The sequence below is a fragment of the Tursiops truncatus genome, chromosome 4 (genome assembly GCF_011762595.2).
Source record: "Tursiops truncatus isolate mTurTru1 chromosome 4, mTurTru1.mat.Y, whole genome shotgun sequence".
Lineage (NCBI taxonomy): Eukaryota > Metazoa > Chordata > Mammalia > Artiodactyla > Delphinidae > Tursiops > Tursiops truncatus.
The window spans coordinates 34,422,495-34,435,872 of record NC_047037.1 but is presented as its reverse complement, the minus strand read 5'-3'; the positions used below and the strand labels follow the sequence as shown (position 1 = coordinate 34,435,872).

At 40.5% G+C, this 13,378-nt stretch overlaps 1 protein-coding gene across 6 annotated transcripts in view; it reads left to right on the top strand.

The window, feature by feature from the left end:
* ACP3 (acid phosphatase 3) overlaps positions 1 to 13,378 on the top strand; it is a 51,188-nt gene that overhangs the window by 24,948 nt on the left and 12,862 nt on the right. For 4 of the 6 annotated variants that reach the window (XM_033855396.2, XM_019934164.3, XM_019934162.3 and 1 more), the window contains 4 exons: positions 2,210 to 2,302; positions 3,626 to 3,758; positions 8,472 to 8,554; positions 10,508 to 10,611. In XM_033855396.2, coding sequence (XP_033711287.1) covers positions 2,210 to 2,302; positions 3,626 to 3,758; positions 8,472 to 8,554; positions 10,508 to 10,611 — 413 coding nt within the window. The remainder of the gene's footprint in view (positions 1 to 2,209; positions 2,303 to 3,625; positions 3,759 to 8,471; positions 8,555 to 10,507; positions 10,612 to 13,378) is intronic. The other 2 variants (XM_019934165.3, XM_019934163.3) reach the window with 1 other exon arrangement.

Below are 13,378 nucleotides of genomic sequence, written 5' to 3'. Positions count from 1 at the left end.
TCTTTTTATAAAGTTTTAGGAGCTTTCTCTCTCTTAACTTTTTTTTTTCCTGGGATACAAATGGCCCTCTTTTTATTGTTTGCCTATTGATTTGTTTACAGCGTTTTTGCCACATGGTTGTAAGTGTGCTGATATAGCCATCTATGGTTTGTATATTTGTAGCCATATTTAGAAAAGCCTTAGCCACTCCTTGGTTATAAAGGAAGTCTGCAATGCTTTCTTATAATTCTACTATAGCTTCATTTTTACATTTACATATTGGACCCATTTACAGTTTATACTGGTGTTACATGTGAGGTATGTATCCTGCTGAAGTTTTTTCCAGAATATTACCTAATTGCTCTATCACTGTTTATTGAGTAGTTCATCTTTTCCCCACTAATTTGAGCTGTTACATATTAAAATTCCCATATGTATAAGGTCTATTTCTAGAATTTTTTTCTTTTTAATTATTCTTTCATTTTATTAGCCAAAACCACAGTTATAATTATTACAAATTTTATATGCTTTAATATTTAAAGCATATTACATATTCTCTCCCTCATTCTCTACTTTTTCTGAGTTTTCATTTAACTTTTCAGTGTTTCTGTTGGGGTTATATTAAATATATAAATTAACTTAGGGAGAATTTGCAACTTTGTTGCAAATTTGTTGAGTCTTCCTTTCCAAGAACATGATACATTTTCCTATTTGTTCTTATCGTCAAGATTGTTTTAAGGTTTTCTTCATATAGGTCTTTATATTTTTTGTTAAGTTTGTCCCAGGCTTATAAGACCTGCAAAAAAATCATGGCTTACGTCTACTTTTCCAATATTTATACCTCTGATTTATTTTGCCTATTTGTACTGGCCAGTACTTACAGTCCATTATTACATAATAGTATTGGTAGTGGGTATCCTTGTCTTACTCCTGATTTTAGAAGTATTTCCCTATTAAGCATTCTGGCTTTTGGACCAAATAGACATACTTTTATCAAGTTAAGGAATTAGCTATCTTTCCTATTTTCTTAAGTGTTTTTGTCAATATTGGTGTTTAATTTTTTTAAAGGTCTTTTCAACATTTTTAGTAAAATCAAGTTATTTTTCTCTTGGATCAATTAATAAGATTAATTATATTTATAGATTTACTATTATTGAACTATCTTTACATGTCTAGATTCAAGCCCCCCTTGTTTTAGTATGATATTGAATTATCTGTTAATATTTTACCTAGACTTTTTACACTGATATTCAAAGTAACTTTGGACAATAGTTTTCTTTTCTGGTCAGTCTTTGTCAGTATCAATGCTTATACAAATTTTTTGGAAGTTTTCTTTCTTTTATTATGCTCCAGGTCAGTTAAAATAGCACAAAGCTTGGTAGAATTTCCCAATAAAATTACCTGGCCATGGAGCTTTTGTTTTGTTTTGTTCTGTTTTGTTGGGGGAGGTTGTGGGCTCTTTAATAATTATTTCTGTTTATTTTATGGAAATCCATTTGGGTTAATATTAGCAAATTATATTTTCCTAGAAAATTTATTCATCAGACAAACAGTATCTTCCAAAGGCTTCCCAGAAATTGCTACCAATTCATCATGCAGACAGCTGACCAATGCGTCTCATTACCATGACAATCCAAAAATAATACAGAACCTAGAGAAATGTTTGCATCCCATCCAAATCCCACATTTATAGCCAGATACCAGACCCAGTTTCTGTTGTGTCTTCCTGGGGTGCTTTGGTCTGAGACATGCTTTCCCTTCTCACCTTCCACTCATTTACATGTGAGTTATACTTCACCTACTTCCAAGATGAATTTGATGCAGTGCACTTCAGTCTGATTCCAGGACAAACCAGGAACATGTGGCAGTAAGCCAGCAGGTGCCCACATTTTTAATGTAATAATAAGAAATGATCAATTAGCATTTGTAAAAATCTTTGGTGCACTTAGCCAGTATTACTGGTGCACTTTCATGTGAATAACAGCAGTTCTCAATGGGGGCAAGTTTGCCTCACAGGGACCCTTTGTCAATGTCTGGAGACATTTTGGGTTGTTGCAACTGAGGGACTAGGGATGATGTGGCATCTAGTGGGTAGAGGCCAGGGATGCTGCTGAGCATCCTACAGTGCACAGGGCAACCCCACAGCAAAGAATTATCCAGCCCAAATATCAATAATGCCCAAGTCGAGAAACGCTGGTGTAAAAATTTTTTCCCTCTGTGTGTGTTTCAGGATTTTATAGAAATCTTGCCAAAATTTACAGGATACCATGACCAGGACCTTTTTGGAATTTGGAGTAAAGTCTACGACCCTTTATTTTGTGAGGTAAAAGAAAAAATATCAAAGATTAACTTACCATCTGATTTTATGATTTATGCCTATTTTGAAACAGATGAATACATTTTCTTTTGCTTTTATACAGATGTATTATTTAGACTTCCTTTGACATTGAAACATAAGTCAAGACTTCTTTATATTAACTTGAAAATTCTGACTTCTTCTCTCTCTTATTTACGTATACACCCTTTAGAAAATTATAAGCAGTGACTTCCCTGGTGGTCCAGTGGTTAAGACTTTGCCTTCCAATGCAGGAAGTGTGGGTTTTATCCCTGGTTGGAGAAGTAAGATCCCACATGACTCATGGCCAAAAAACCAAAACATAAAACAGAAGTAATATTGTAAGAAATTCAATAAAGACTTTAAAACTGGTTCACATCAAAAAAAAAAATCTTAAAAAAAAAGAAAATTTAGGCAAAATTGCTTTTTCTGTGCCTTACCACTTAACTTATTTTTCAGTCACTCAGGAACGCTGGGCTCCACTTCATTAAATAGACTTTAATGAAAATAGCAATAGTGTTGTACAGAAAGAAGAAGAAAAAAAATTACCTGATTTCTGTATGTAGAAATAAGCAAGCTAACTTTAAGCCAGGCTATTAAAATTGCTTTATCAGGAAAGAATTTCTCTTTTGCTATACAATGCATGTGAAATAAGCTTTTTAGTTAGATAAATTACTATTTTTTCAGGGCTTCATGATGTTTTTCTCAATCACCATTCTCCACCTGCTGGCCAAAAGGAAAACTCTATAATCCTGTTTTCCCAGCCAGTTCACTGAATCTTGGGGCAAAATTCTGACCAGCCACAAGACTCCTATACACCTCTGATTTTGAGGTCATTGTGAGTGTCTGGGGACGAGAATTACTTTCATAGTTCCATCTTGATAGCAAATGACACAGTTTGCACCCCTCTATGTTAGAGTTCATTGACCCAAGCACACGCGACATTCCCAATATTTTCACTTTATCATCAGCATCTGTTTCAAGGAAGATTTGTTAGTCTTATAAAAGAGTCTTCAATAAAAACAATAACCCACTTTCTGGTTCAAGTCTTGGGGTTTTTTTTCCCTTACTACATTTTGATCTGAGCTATTCCAAGTTGTGGCCACATTACTTTTTTTTTTTTTTTTTACTTCTCTCTCACTTAATTCTTCTGTAGGCTACTTCACTTTGGTCTCCTCTTTCATGAAATCTCCCTCTCTCCCAAGAAAGGCTGGACTCAGTACTTTTTGTGGGGGAAGGGGGATTAAAAAGTCAATACAGAGGACAGTCAGAAATAAAAATATACATTTTCTTCCTTTGTCTTTGCTACAGGGTGTTCACAATTTCACTTTACCCTCCTGGGCCACAGAGGACACCATGACTAAGTTGAAAGAAATATCAGAATTGTCCCTCCTGTCCCTCTATGGAATTCATAGGCAGAAAGAGAAATCTAGACTGCAGGGGGGTAAGTATTTTAAAAATGAGAGAAGCATTGTGGTTAAGTGATCTGGGTCTGAGTCCTGGTCCCACCGTTAATAAGTTATGTGACCTTGAATTAGACAGGTAATCACCCCTGTACCAGTTTCCATTCTGCAAATTGGGGATAATAATAATACCCACTTCTTTAGTAGTAAGGATTAAAATGAATGTATGTATTCCAAAGGCTTACCACAAATAGCACCTGATACATAATACACTATCAAACATTATGTGTTTTTATGATCATTAATATTACCCACTCTGAGCCTTAGTTTTCCCGTCTGGAAAACAGAAGCTTTGGGCTAAAGCTAAATGATACTTTTCATCCTTTCCAGATCAAAGAATCATGGATTTTATATCTGAGACACATAAAAATCAATTGTGTCTGGTGGACTATAGGGTGAATTTTTCAAGTGGGAGGTGTAGCAAAAGTGGCCTGTTTTCCTAAAACCCTTGGCGGTAGTCACTGTTAAAGTCAATACAGTTTACTTTGCAGGCTAATTATGCCCTGTAGATTAATACCTATTGCAATTGACAAGCTTATGACACAGCTTAAATTTTTCCATTGGTGTTGAAAGATGTTTGCTTCTCAGTGATGCCTCTTCTCAGCTGGATTTGGCCCTCTGTAGAACAGGACATCTAATCATAATGAAGGAGCCCAGCCCTTGTAATCAGGATAGATGTGTCGAAGAAAGAAGCCAAGATCAGGCAGGATGGGGATAAATGCTGAGGCTCTGAGGGCAGCTGAGTGGCAGGCCAAGACCCCTGAGGATATGACAGGTCTGAACCTGTGTTGTTAATGTAGACATTAAAACTAAAGATGGAGAGAAAGACGTCTATTATGCCAGGCTGTCATAACAATGAAGAAAATTTAAGTCACAGGAGATGTTCTGAGTCATATACTCTAGAGACTTTGAAGAAAACAATACAATCACATCAGGACTCCAACAATTGCCAGACACTATTCACCATGAGGTTGGACAAGTTCAGCAGACCCCCAGGAGAATACAGAGACAAAGCATCCTGGGGGTTGGAGCAGACTGGGAGGATGTTCACTCAGGGCTGCAGAGCTAGAGAAAGAATTCAAGTCACCAGCCAGGAGAGGAGTCAATTATAGCTACAAAAGCTCATATAAAGAGTGAAGTAAGCTGTAACTAGAACAGCTAATGAGGTATGAAGTCAGTATGGTTGGGAGTAATTTCATATGAGGTGAACAAAGTACCTTGGGACAAATAATTTAGGGCAGTGGTCATGAATGATGTAATAGTGTTGCAGACCTGCTGTTACAGAGCCCTGGTTGCACAGTGCAGAGAGAGACTTGATGAAAATGTACAAGTCCTCACTCTGTGCTGAGGACATGAACCACAAGACCCAGACCCTGGGGATGGGAGAGCATCCAGAGATGAGTCATAGATGGAATCTGGTGTCTTAGGAAAAATTAGCAGGCAGGACACAGACTGTGTGTAGGAACAGAGCCCAAGACCCAACTCAATCCTACGTACCAAACAACAAAGGATGCAGAGGGTGAAAGTTGGGCCTCATTGGCCACATAAGCACCAGATCTCATTCCTGAACCAGCAGGAACCAGCAGTATGGTGGCCAAATGCATCAGATGGTAGAGACAAGATTCTTCATTTCCCCAACCTAGTCATGATGGGCTCAGGAATTCATCCCCTCACTACTAAAGATGCAGTCCATGGACCAGCAACGTCAGCATCGCCAAGCCCCTAGAAAGAAATGCAGAATCCTAGGCCCCACCCCAGACTAGCTGAATCTGAATCTGCATTTTAATGAAATCCCTAGATACCTCACATGTACAATAAAGTTTCAGAAGCACTTCTCTAGATGTAGGAGATGGTGAAGAAAAGGGCAGGGAAAGCCAGGTAGGGGTTGACTAGAATCTGTTAATAAATGCAGGGGCCTGTATCCGAATATAAGATGGGAGTTTTCCCAGCAGCTTGCTTCATATTTCCTTGACTTTTTTCCCTTGGCTACTAGAGATTGCATTTTGAGGAAGTCACTTCCCCTCTCTGGGTCTCAGTTTCCCCATCTGATGAGTTCACTAAACTAGATTTGTCTATCAGAGTCCTTCCCTAAGGTGGTCTCTGGGTCTTGGACTCTATAAGGACTGGCACTCATATGCATACACCTGTCCTATTTTCTAGGGGAAGCCCAGTGCTATTGATAAGCCAGGAAATTGTTTCCTTAGTGATTCCTGCCAAGACACAAGCTCAGCATATTGTTCAGATCTGGCAAGGCAAGAGAGATTTGTCAACTACACACTTGTTATGAAGCACCTGAACCCAACCCTGCAGAGAAAGCATGTACAGTCTGGGAGACAGAGTCACAAGGGAACATCAGGACTTTGACTGGCATCTTCTTACCTTTGCCAAAACTTCTGTTCCATCACTTGGTTTCAAGGGTGACACTGTTCAGTAATATCCTGCTCCCATTGCCTTCCCCCACAACACACCCCCATACACACAAGAAAATCTCTAGGCTAATTCCTAAGGCTAATTTAGGAATATATGGCTGGTCCTGTTTGTGTTAATGCAAATTGCTTCTTGCTATAGATCAGATGTTGGCAGGCAACAGCCTGCAGGCCAAATCCAGGCTGCTGCCTATTTTTTGTAAATAAAATGCTGTTGAAGCTCAGGCACACTCATGCATTTAGGTAGTATCTTTGGCTGCTTTTGTGCTTCCACTTGAGAATGAATGGTTGTGACAGAACACCTGGCCCACGGAGCCTAAAGCATATACTACTGGCCCTTTATAGAACAAGTTTGCCAACTCCTGATATAGCCCAATAGTGACAGAAGTGAAGTTTATGTCTTCAAATCAATAATATTCTGTCTAATGTATGCAGATTTAATAAATGATGCACCAGGGAACTTAGAAGCTAGCTACAGTGAGGCCTAATAATTAAGACCAAGGTTTTGAAGCTGGACATGCTGAGTTCAGTGAAACTCAGCCCCTCTACTTACAAGTTGTATGATCTTGGACAAGTTGCTGAACCTCTCTGAGCCTCAGCTTCCCCTCCTATAAAACATGACTAGTGGGCTTCCCTGGTGAAGCAGTGGTTGAGAGTCCGCCTGCCGATGCAGGGGACACGGGTTCGTGCCCCGGTCCAGGAAGATCCCACATGCCACGGAGGAGCTGGGCCCGTGAGCCATGGCCGCTGAGCCTGCGTGTCTGGAGCCTGTGCTCCGCAATGGGAGAGGCCACAACAGTGGCCCACATACCGCAAAAAAAAAAAAACCAAACAAACAAACAAAAAGAAAACACCATGACTATTGGCATGCCAGAGCCTGTGGATTATTATGATAGTTACCCCTATTTTCTCCTGGGACAAGTTGCACAAGCACCCCAGAACCAAGAGCTGATCTATTCCGTCATCAACACTGAAAGCTGCTGCAAAGGCACCTGCTGACAAGGGACAAGTTGCTGATTGAAGGTGGCTGTCATGACTCCCAGAAACTCGGCCACAGAGTTTAGTTCCATCGTGGCCCGAAGATCAAGCCTAAGCTCTGAAGGGCTCCCAGAAGGCAACCTTCCCTGAAGCAGAAAGGTGCAGACCTGTGGGAAGTGCAGCCTATAGTTCCCTCTATTCCTAGTCAAGGAAGCCCTAGCACCCACGGAAAGAGCAGATCACCTCCCTCTTTTATTGTGCTTATTGGTACACAGACCAATAGACAGTCTCTTCTCACTGTTTTATGAGCTTTTTGAGGACAGGGACCATGTCTGATTCACCCATCGTAGCTGCTCAGTGCGTGATTTGCTGAGTGGACCACAGAGTCTGGGATCATAATCTTTTGTTAACATCAATGCCCTGCTCATTACAAAAGAAAACTGGTCATCCTTAAGTGAGGACACCACATGCACTGTAGAGAGATGACCAACAGAGACACAAGGAGTCCTCGGTGGATGGTGTGGAAGCCCCTGGGGCAGCACGTCCTCAGGACAGCACCTGCACCACGAGGTATCCTCAGCCCCAGTGTCTGCTGATGGGATGGAGACTCTGTGCTGTGTCTGTGTGCCTTTTACCACCTCAGGAGCAACAAATGCAAAGGGCAAAAGCTTTCCTCTATTGATGACAGATGGAGACCTCAGATGAAAACTAAAAGTGCTGGCTGCCCCCCTAATAGTGACACCCAGAGTAACCTGGAGCAATGGTCCACAGAAGACAGTCTGCACCCTTGCAGACATCCAGAGAGCTGCTTTCTCCCCTGGCCTCTCACAGGTGTGGCTGCCAGAGGGATGAAGACAGAGAGGTGCATGCCACCCTGTGATTTCAGACCTGCCCTGGACAAGAGCAATGGCTAACAACTATCTGTAAAAACCTGTCTGAAATTCCAAGTTCATCAACCTCCTAACTTGAGTTTTAACAAAATCTGGTATACTAAAGTCCTAACATGCCAATCCAGCTCTCCTTCCCCAGCTGAGTGAGTCACTTAATGGCTCTGAGCCTCAGCTTCCTCACTTATAAATGGGGATAGAAGTCAGGATTCAGTGAAATAATGTATACAAATCACACTTTTAGCACACAGCAGATGCTCCACCAAAATGAGTTCTTGCCCTCTCTTCTTAAGTCTTAAGAATCCTGGCAGAGAGAATCTCTGTATGAATGAGCAAAAAGCTTATGAACTAAAATATAAGCCCATATTTGGTTCAGCTCAATTGTTGATCTATCTTCTTTAAGGTGTCCTGGTCAAAGAAATCCTCTATCACATGAAGAGTGCAACACAGCCATTGAACCACAGAAAACTCATTATATATTCTGCAGTAAGTATTTTGTTCCCATTCAGCATCTGTTTATTCAAGTGTGTGAGTTCTTTCAGGAGGGGCCTTCATCTTCTTCATCATCATTTCCCTGTTCAAATTCTTTAAAATTAAATACATAATTCTGGCTCTCAAGGAATTTACAGTTCAATACTGACAAGAAGAAAAGTAAGCACATAAATACCATGCAAAGCAGAATCGCAGTGTCATACAAGCCAGTGCTTTGGTGCCTCAGAGAAGGGAAACATCACTTCTGTTCCAAACTAAAACCAGAACAGAAACAGGAGAGGGAAAGTGATAGGAGAATTACAAGGAAAGCTGAGTGTACAGACTTGGTGATGAATTGGAATGTGGGCGGAGGGCAATGATCTGGAAGCTAAGCCACAGATGAAGGTAAATGTTTCAAGTCTCAATGACTGGAAGGAGGGTGGAACCATTAATAGAGGTGGTCATGGGTCAGATGAATATACCATTAGGCAGTTGGGTTTGAAATGCCAGCTGCATCCAAGAGGAAACTTCAGATAGTAAAGGGGATATAAGAAGGAAAGGGAAGGAAATCTACAACTTGAAGTCAGAGCTACAGTTGGGTGTAGAAAGGAAAGAGAGAGAGATCTTGGAGAAGGCATCCATCTCGGAGCAGGAGCCAGGGAAAGAGGCATTGTTGGGGGAGAAGTCTAGAGATGTACTATGCACTGAAATGGGTGTCCCTTGAGTCTGGGATGAGCAGGGAAACAGGACAGGGAGGGATAAGTCGGTCTCCCGTCCACTTCTGCAGGACAGAGGATTTCTTAGATGTGGTCTGGCTGGAGAAAGCCATGGTTTCATTCTGCAAGAAGATGGAAGAGATTATTAAAGATACAGGCAGTCTATCATCTGGGGTTCTAAATGGTATAGACTAGAGAACGAGCTCATGGAGGGAACAGAATGCAGTGCTTCTTTGATAAAGGCAGGCCTGAAGTTAATTGATTCTTTCAGGGTTTCTAGTTTCTAATCTGGTTTCCAGTTCTAACTTGTGTGACTTTTGGCAAGTCATAAATCTGTCACTCCTTTTTTTTTCTTTTTCTCTAGTAAATCAGTTCTAACCCCTTTGAGTATGTATATGCTGCCATAGAGTTTAGGCAACCAAATGTTATGCCCATTTTGTAGATATGAAAATTGAGGATTTCTTAAGATTAGATAACTAATAGGTGGCAAAACTGGGGCTGAAAACCAGTCTCATGCCTTCCAGCTATTCTGAGATAAACCTTTAACAATTCTTTTTAAGCTACACACTCTACTTCCTTACATTTTATTCTGTCTAAACATTTGTAACTTCATATATTCTTCCCCAACTTTAAAATCACAGATGATGCTAATCTGTAAAAAAATATATAATCTAGCATTAATATATGCCAAATTATTTTAAAATTTAATGAAAATCAATGAAACAGGCTAAAAGAGAGAGATGTTCTACTGGGGAAGGCATAGGACAAAATCAGAAGGCTTGGCTCGGATTTTACTTTCTTTCACTTTGGAGATATATGACATAAAGCCAGTTACTAAATTTCTTTTTCTTTTCTTTTCTTCTTTTTTTTTTTTTGGACATGCCATGAGGTTTGTGGGATCTTAGTTCCCCTACCAGGGATTGAACCCGGGCCCTCAGCAGTGAAAGTGCACAGTCCTAACCACTGGAAAGCCAGGGAATTCCACCCAAGTAACTTAATTCCTTTGGGTTTCAGTTTCTTCATCTTTTGAAAGGAAATAATTATATGTATGTAAATCTCACTGCCTAGCACCCAGTAGATGCACAATCAAAATTTGTCCTTTACCTCTCTACTTCTTAAGTCATTGGAGGTATGGACAATTTAATTGAATCAGAAACCATCATGGTGCTCTACAAATGCTTGATACACGTCTGTTGACTGTAAATTTGAACCAGAGATAAAGATAAAAAATGTTTGTTTCAAATCTCTGTAGCATGACACTACTGTGAGTGCCCTACAGATGGCGCTAGATGTTTACAACGGAATCCTTCCTCCCTATGCGTCCTGCCACTTGACGGAATTGTACTTTGAGAAGGGGTAAGTGTCTAAGAGGTGTGTCTAAGTGTCTAAGAGAGTGTCTAAGAAGTGTCTAAGTGTCTAAAATTAATATCACTGGATCCTAGGTTTTGTTATCATTATTGTTGTTACTGACTTAAGAGTTGTTTTGTCTGTCTGTCTGGTTGGTTTGGTTTTATATTCAGAGGGAAGAATGGTGGTGAGTAACACTATCTTTGCTTAGTCATGACCTCCGTTTTCTTTGTTTTCATGACGACCTTTATTGGGAAATAATGTACAGACACAGTAGACGAAAAATTTGAAAGAACCACCCTAAGTGACAGAAATTACATTTTAAAAAAAAGATTAAGGTATTCTAAGAAGGATGAGGACATTACACTGTTCTCTTGGAAAACACAGGCTGGTAAAAGATGCCAAGAGAAAAATTAAGTTTGTTGATGGTTATAAATAATGTTCTTTCAATTAAAGATGTCAAACATATCCATGCAGCTTCTGGCAATACATATCCGTCAGGTAGGATTCTTAAAGTACAACCTCTGCTCAGTGTTCACCACTTTGCAATCTGGTGTGGCCCTCCCCAGCTGACCAAGGCTTGGCTCAAGCCCACTAGAAAGGCCAAGTTTAGAGAGACCAAGTGTCCTAGTTTACCCAGAACTGGAGAGGTTCCCAGAACATGTAAGTTTCATTGTTAAAACCAGGAAAGCCCTGGGCAAACCAGGAAGAGTTGGTCACTATAGCCAAGGTCATACCAAAAATTTGTACCTGCTGTGACACCGGCATTCTCGTTGGGAGGAAGAGACCTCTTGAATATTATTGATGGAATAAGAACAAGGCAGGGGCTAAGTTAGGGCAGGGACCCCAAATTTTTGTTTCAGGATTAGCTGGGGAGGTGCATTTTGCTCTCCCCTTACGGCATTCACCATAGCCGCAGTCAGGACGATCTTGACTACAATTACACAGGGCCCTGTGCTCAGAAGAGCCCGTGCTTGGTTTAATGACCCAGTGTCGCCATTCTGAAATTCTTAATAATTTTTAAACAAGGCACCCTGCATTTCTTTTTGCAAATTGTAGTCCTGGCTATAGGTTTCTGGCCACCTGAATTTGTAGAGTAGGAAAATAGCAACACAGAGACCTATTCTCTACCAAGATCTTCACTGCTTACAAAGAAAGTGAGTTCTGCACAGTTAGGGAAAGGTAAGTTCATCCTTTGTTGAACCTCTAACTGGGTGCCAAGCACAATGAAATAGAACTGAAATGTGGTCTTAGCAAGTTTTGCTCTCAAATATCTAGAGTCAGAATGGAGAGACAAATCCCATAACATGGAGAAAATCCAAACAGAGCTGAAAATGGGAATGAGAAGACTGTGGACAAGTGCTCTGTCAATACTGGCTTCAGGCACAGAGTTAATAAATCCAGTGAAAATTCCAGAATCAGCTCTAGGAGTAGGCTCTGTCTCTTCGGGATCAGACAAAAGAAACTACCCACTTTCCTCGAGCCTCCCTCCTCTCTGATTTCTGTACCCAGTAGTCCTGAGCCTGCTTTTATTTAGGTCACTGAAGCATTTTGTCCCACTGAATCATTCTCTCACCACCTTGAATAAATCCATATTATGAATTAAGTGTGGGGTATTTTTCAACTAAGAGACACTGAACAACAGAAAAAAAAGTAACCAACTGTCACTCACAGGCAGAAGTCAAGTTTGTTGTTATATTAAGATTTTTTTTAACACTCCAGAGGAGTATCAAAAGTTAAACTTGCTTGCTTATAGATTAGGAACAAGGAGAACCCAAGTTAACAAATATAGGCATATGTATATACCAGCAAATTAGGGGATCCTCTGTGTAAGGTGATTCCACTTTATCCCTATGAGAAAATAAAGAGAGAAAAAGAGAATTTTTAGATTTTTATCCACCTTAAACATACAAACTTTTAAGTTTGTAGATAAGATAGCTAAATAGGGCTTCCCTGGTGGCGCAGTGGTTGAGAGTCCGCCTGCTGATGCAGGGGACGCGGGTTCGTGCCCCGGTTCGGGAGGATCCCACATGCCACGGAGCGGCTGGGCCCGTGAGCCGTGGCCGTTGAGCCTGCGCGTCCAGAGCCTGTGCTCCGCAACGGGAGAGGCCACAACAGTGAGAGGCCCGCGTAACACACACACACACACACACACACACACACACACACACACACAAAAGATAGCTAAATATATTCTAAAACTATTCCATTTTTGGTTACGTACATAAACTTAAAATCATATACTATATAAAATAATTCACTAAGTTAAATAGTGCTTCTTCTCACTTTCATATTTTATGAAACACTTTTATTCAAACTCTTTGTATGCACCTTTACTTGTGTCTTTACCACCGGAGCCAATTTTGAGTCCCCTAAAAATGTTTTCCAAATATATTAATTAATAAGGGTAATTTTGGCTGCTGTACAGATGAACCTCAAATCTCAGAAGCTTAACTCAATGGAGATTTCATTCTCATTCATCTAACAGTCCAATGCAGATGTTCCTGGCCAATAGGAAGTGACTCATCCATGGTGTGATTCACACATGGTGATTTGGGGACCCAGGATTCCATCTTTTGGACCTACAGTCTTCAAGAGTGCTGTGCTCACCTGCAGAGAGCTTGTAGGAAAGAATGAGAGGGTGGAGAAGACAATCTGCTTAGCAAGCACCTCAGCCCCGAAGGGGCATATGTCACTTCTACTTACATTCTACGATACTAGCTAAAATTAGTCACTTGGTGCCTCCTGACTGCAAGGGAGTCTGGGAAGCGTACTC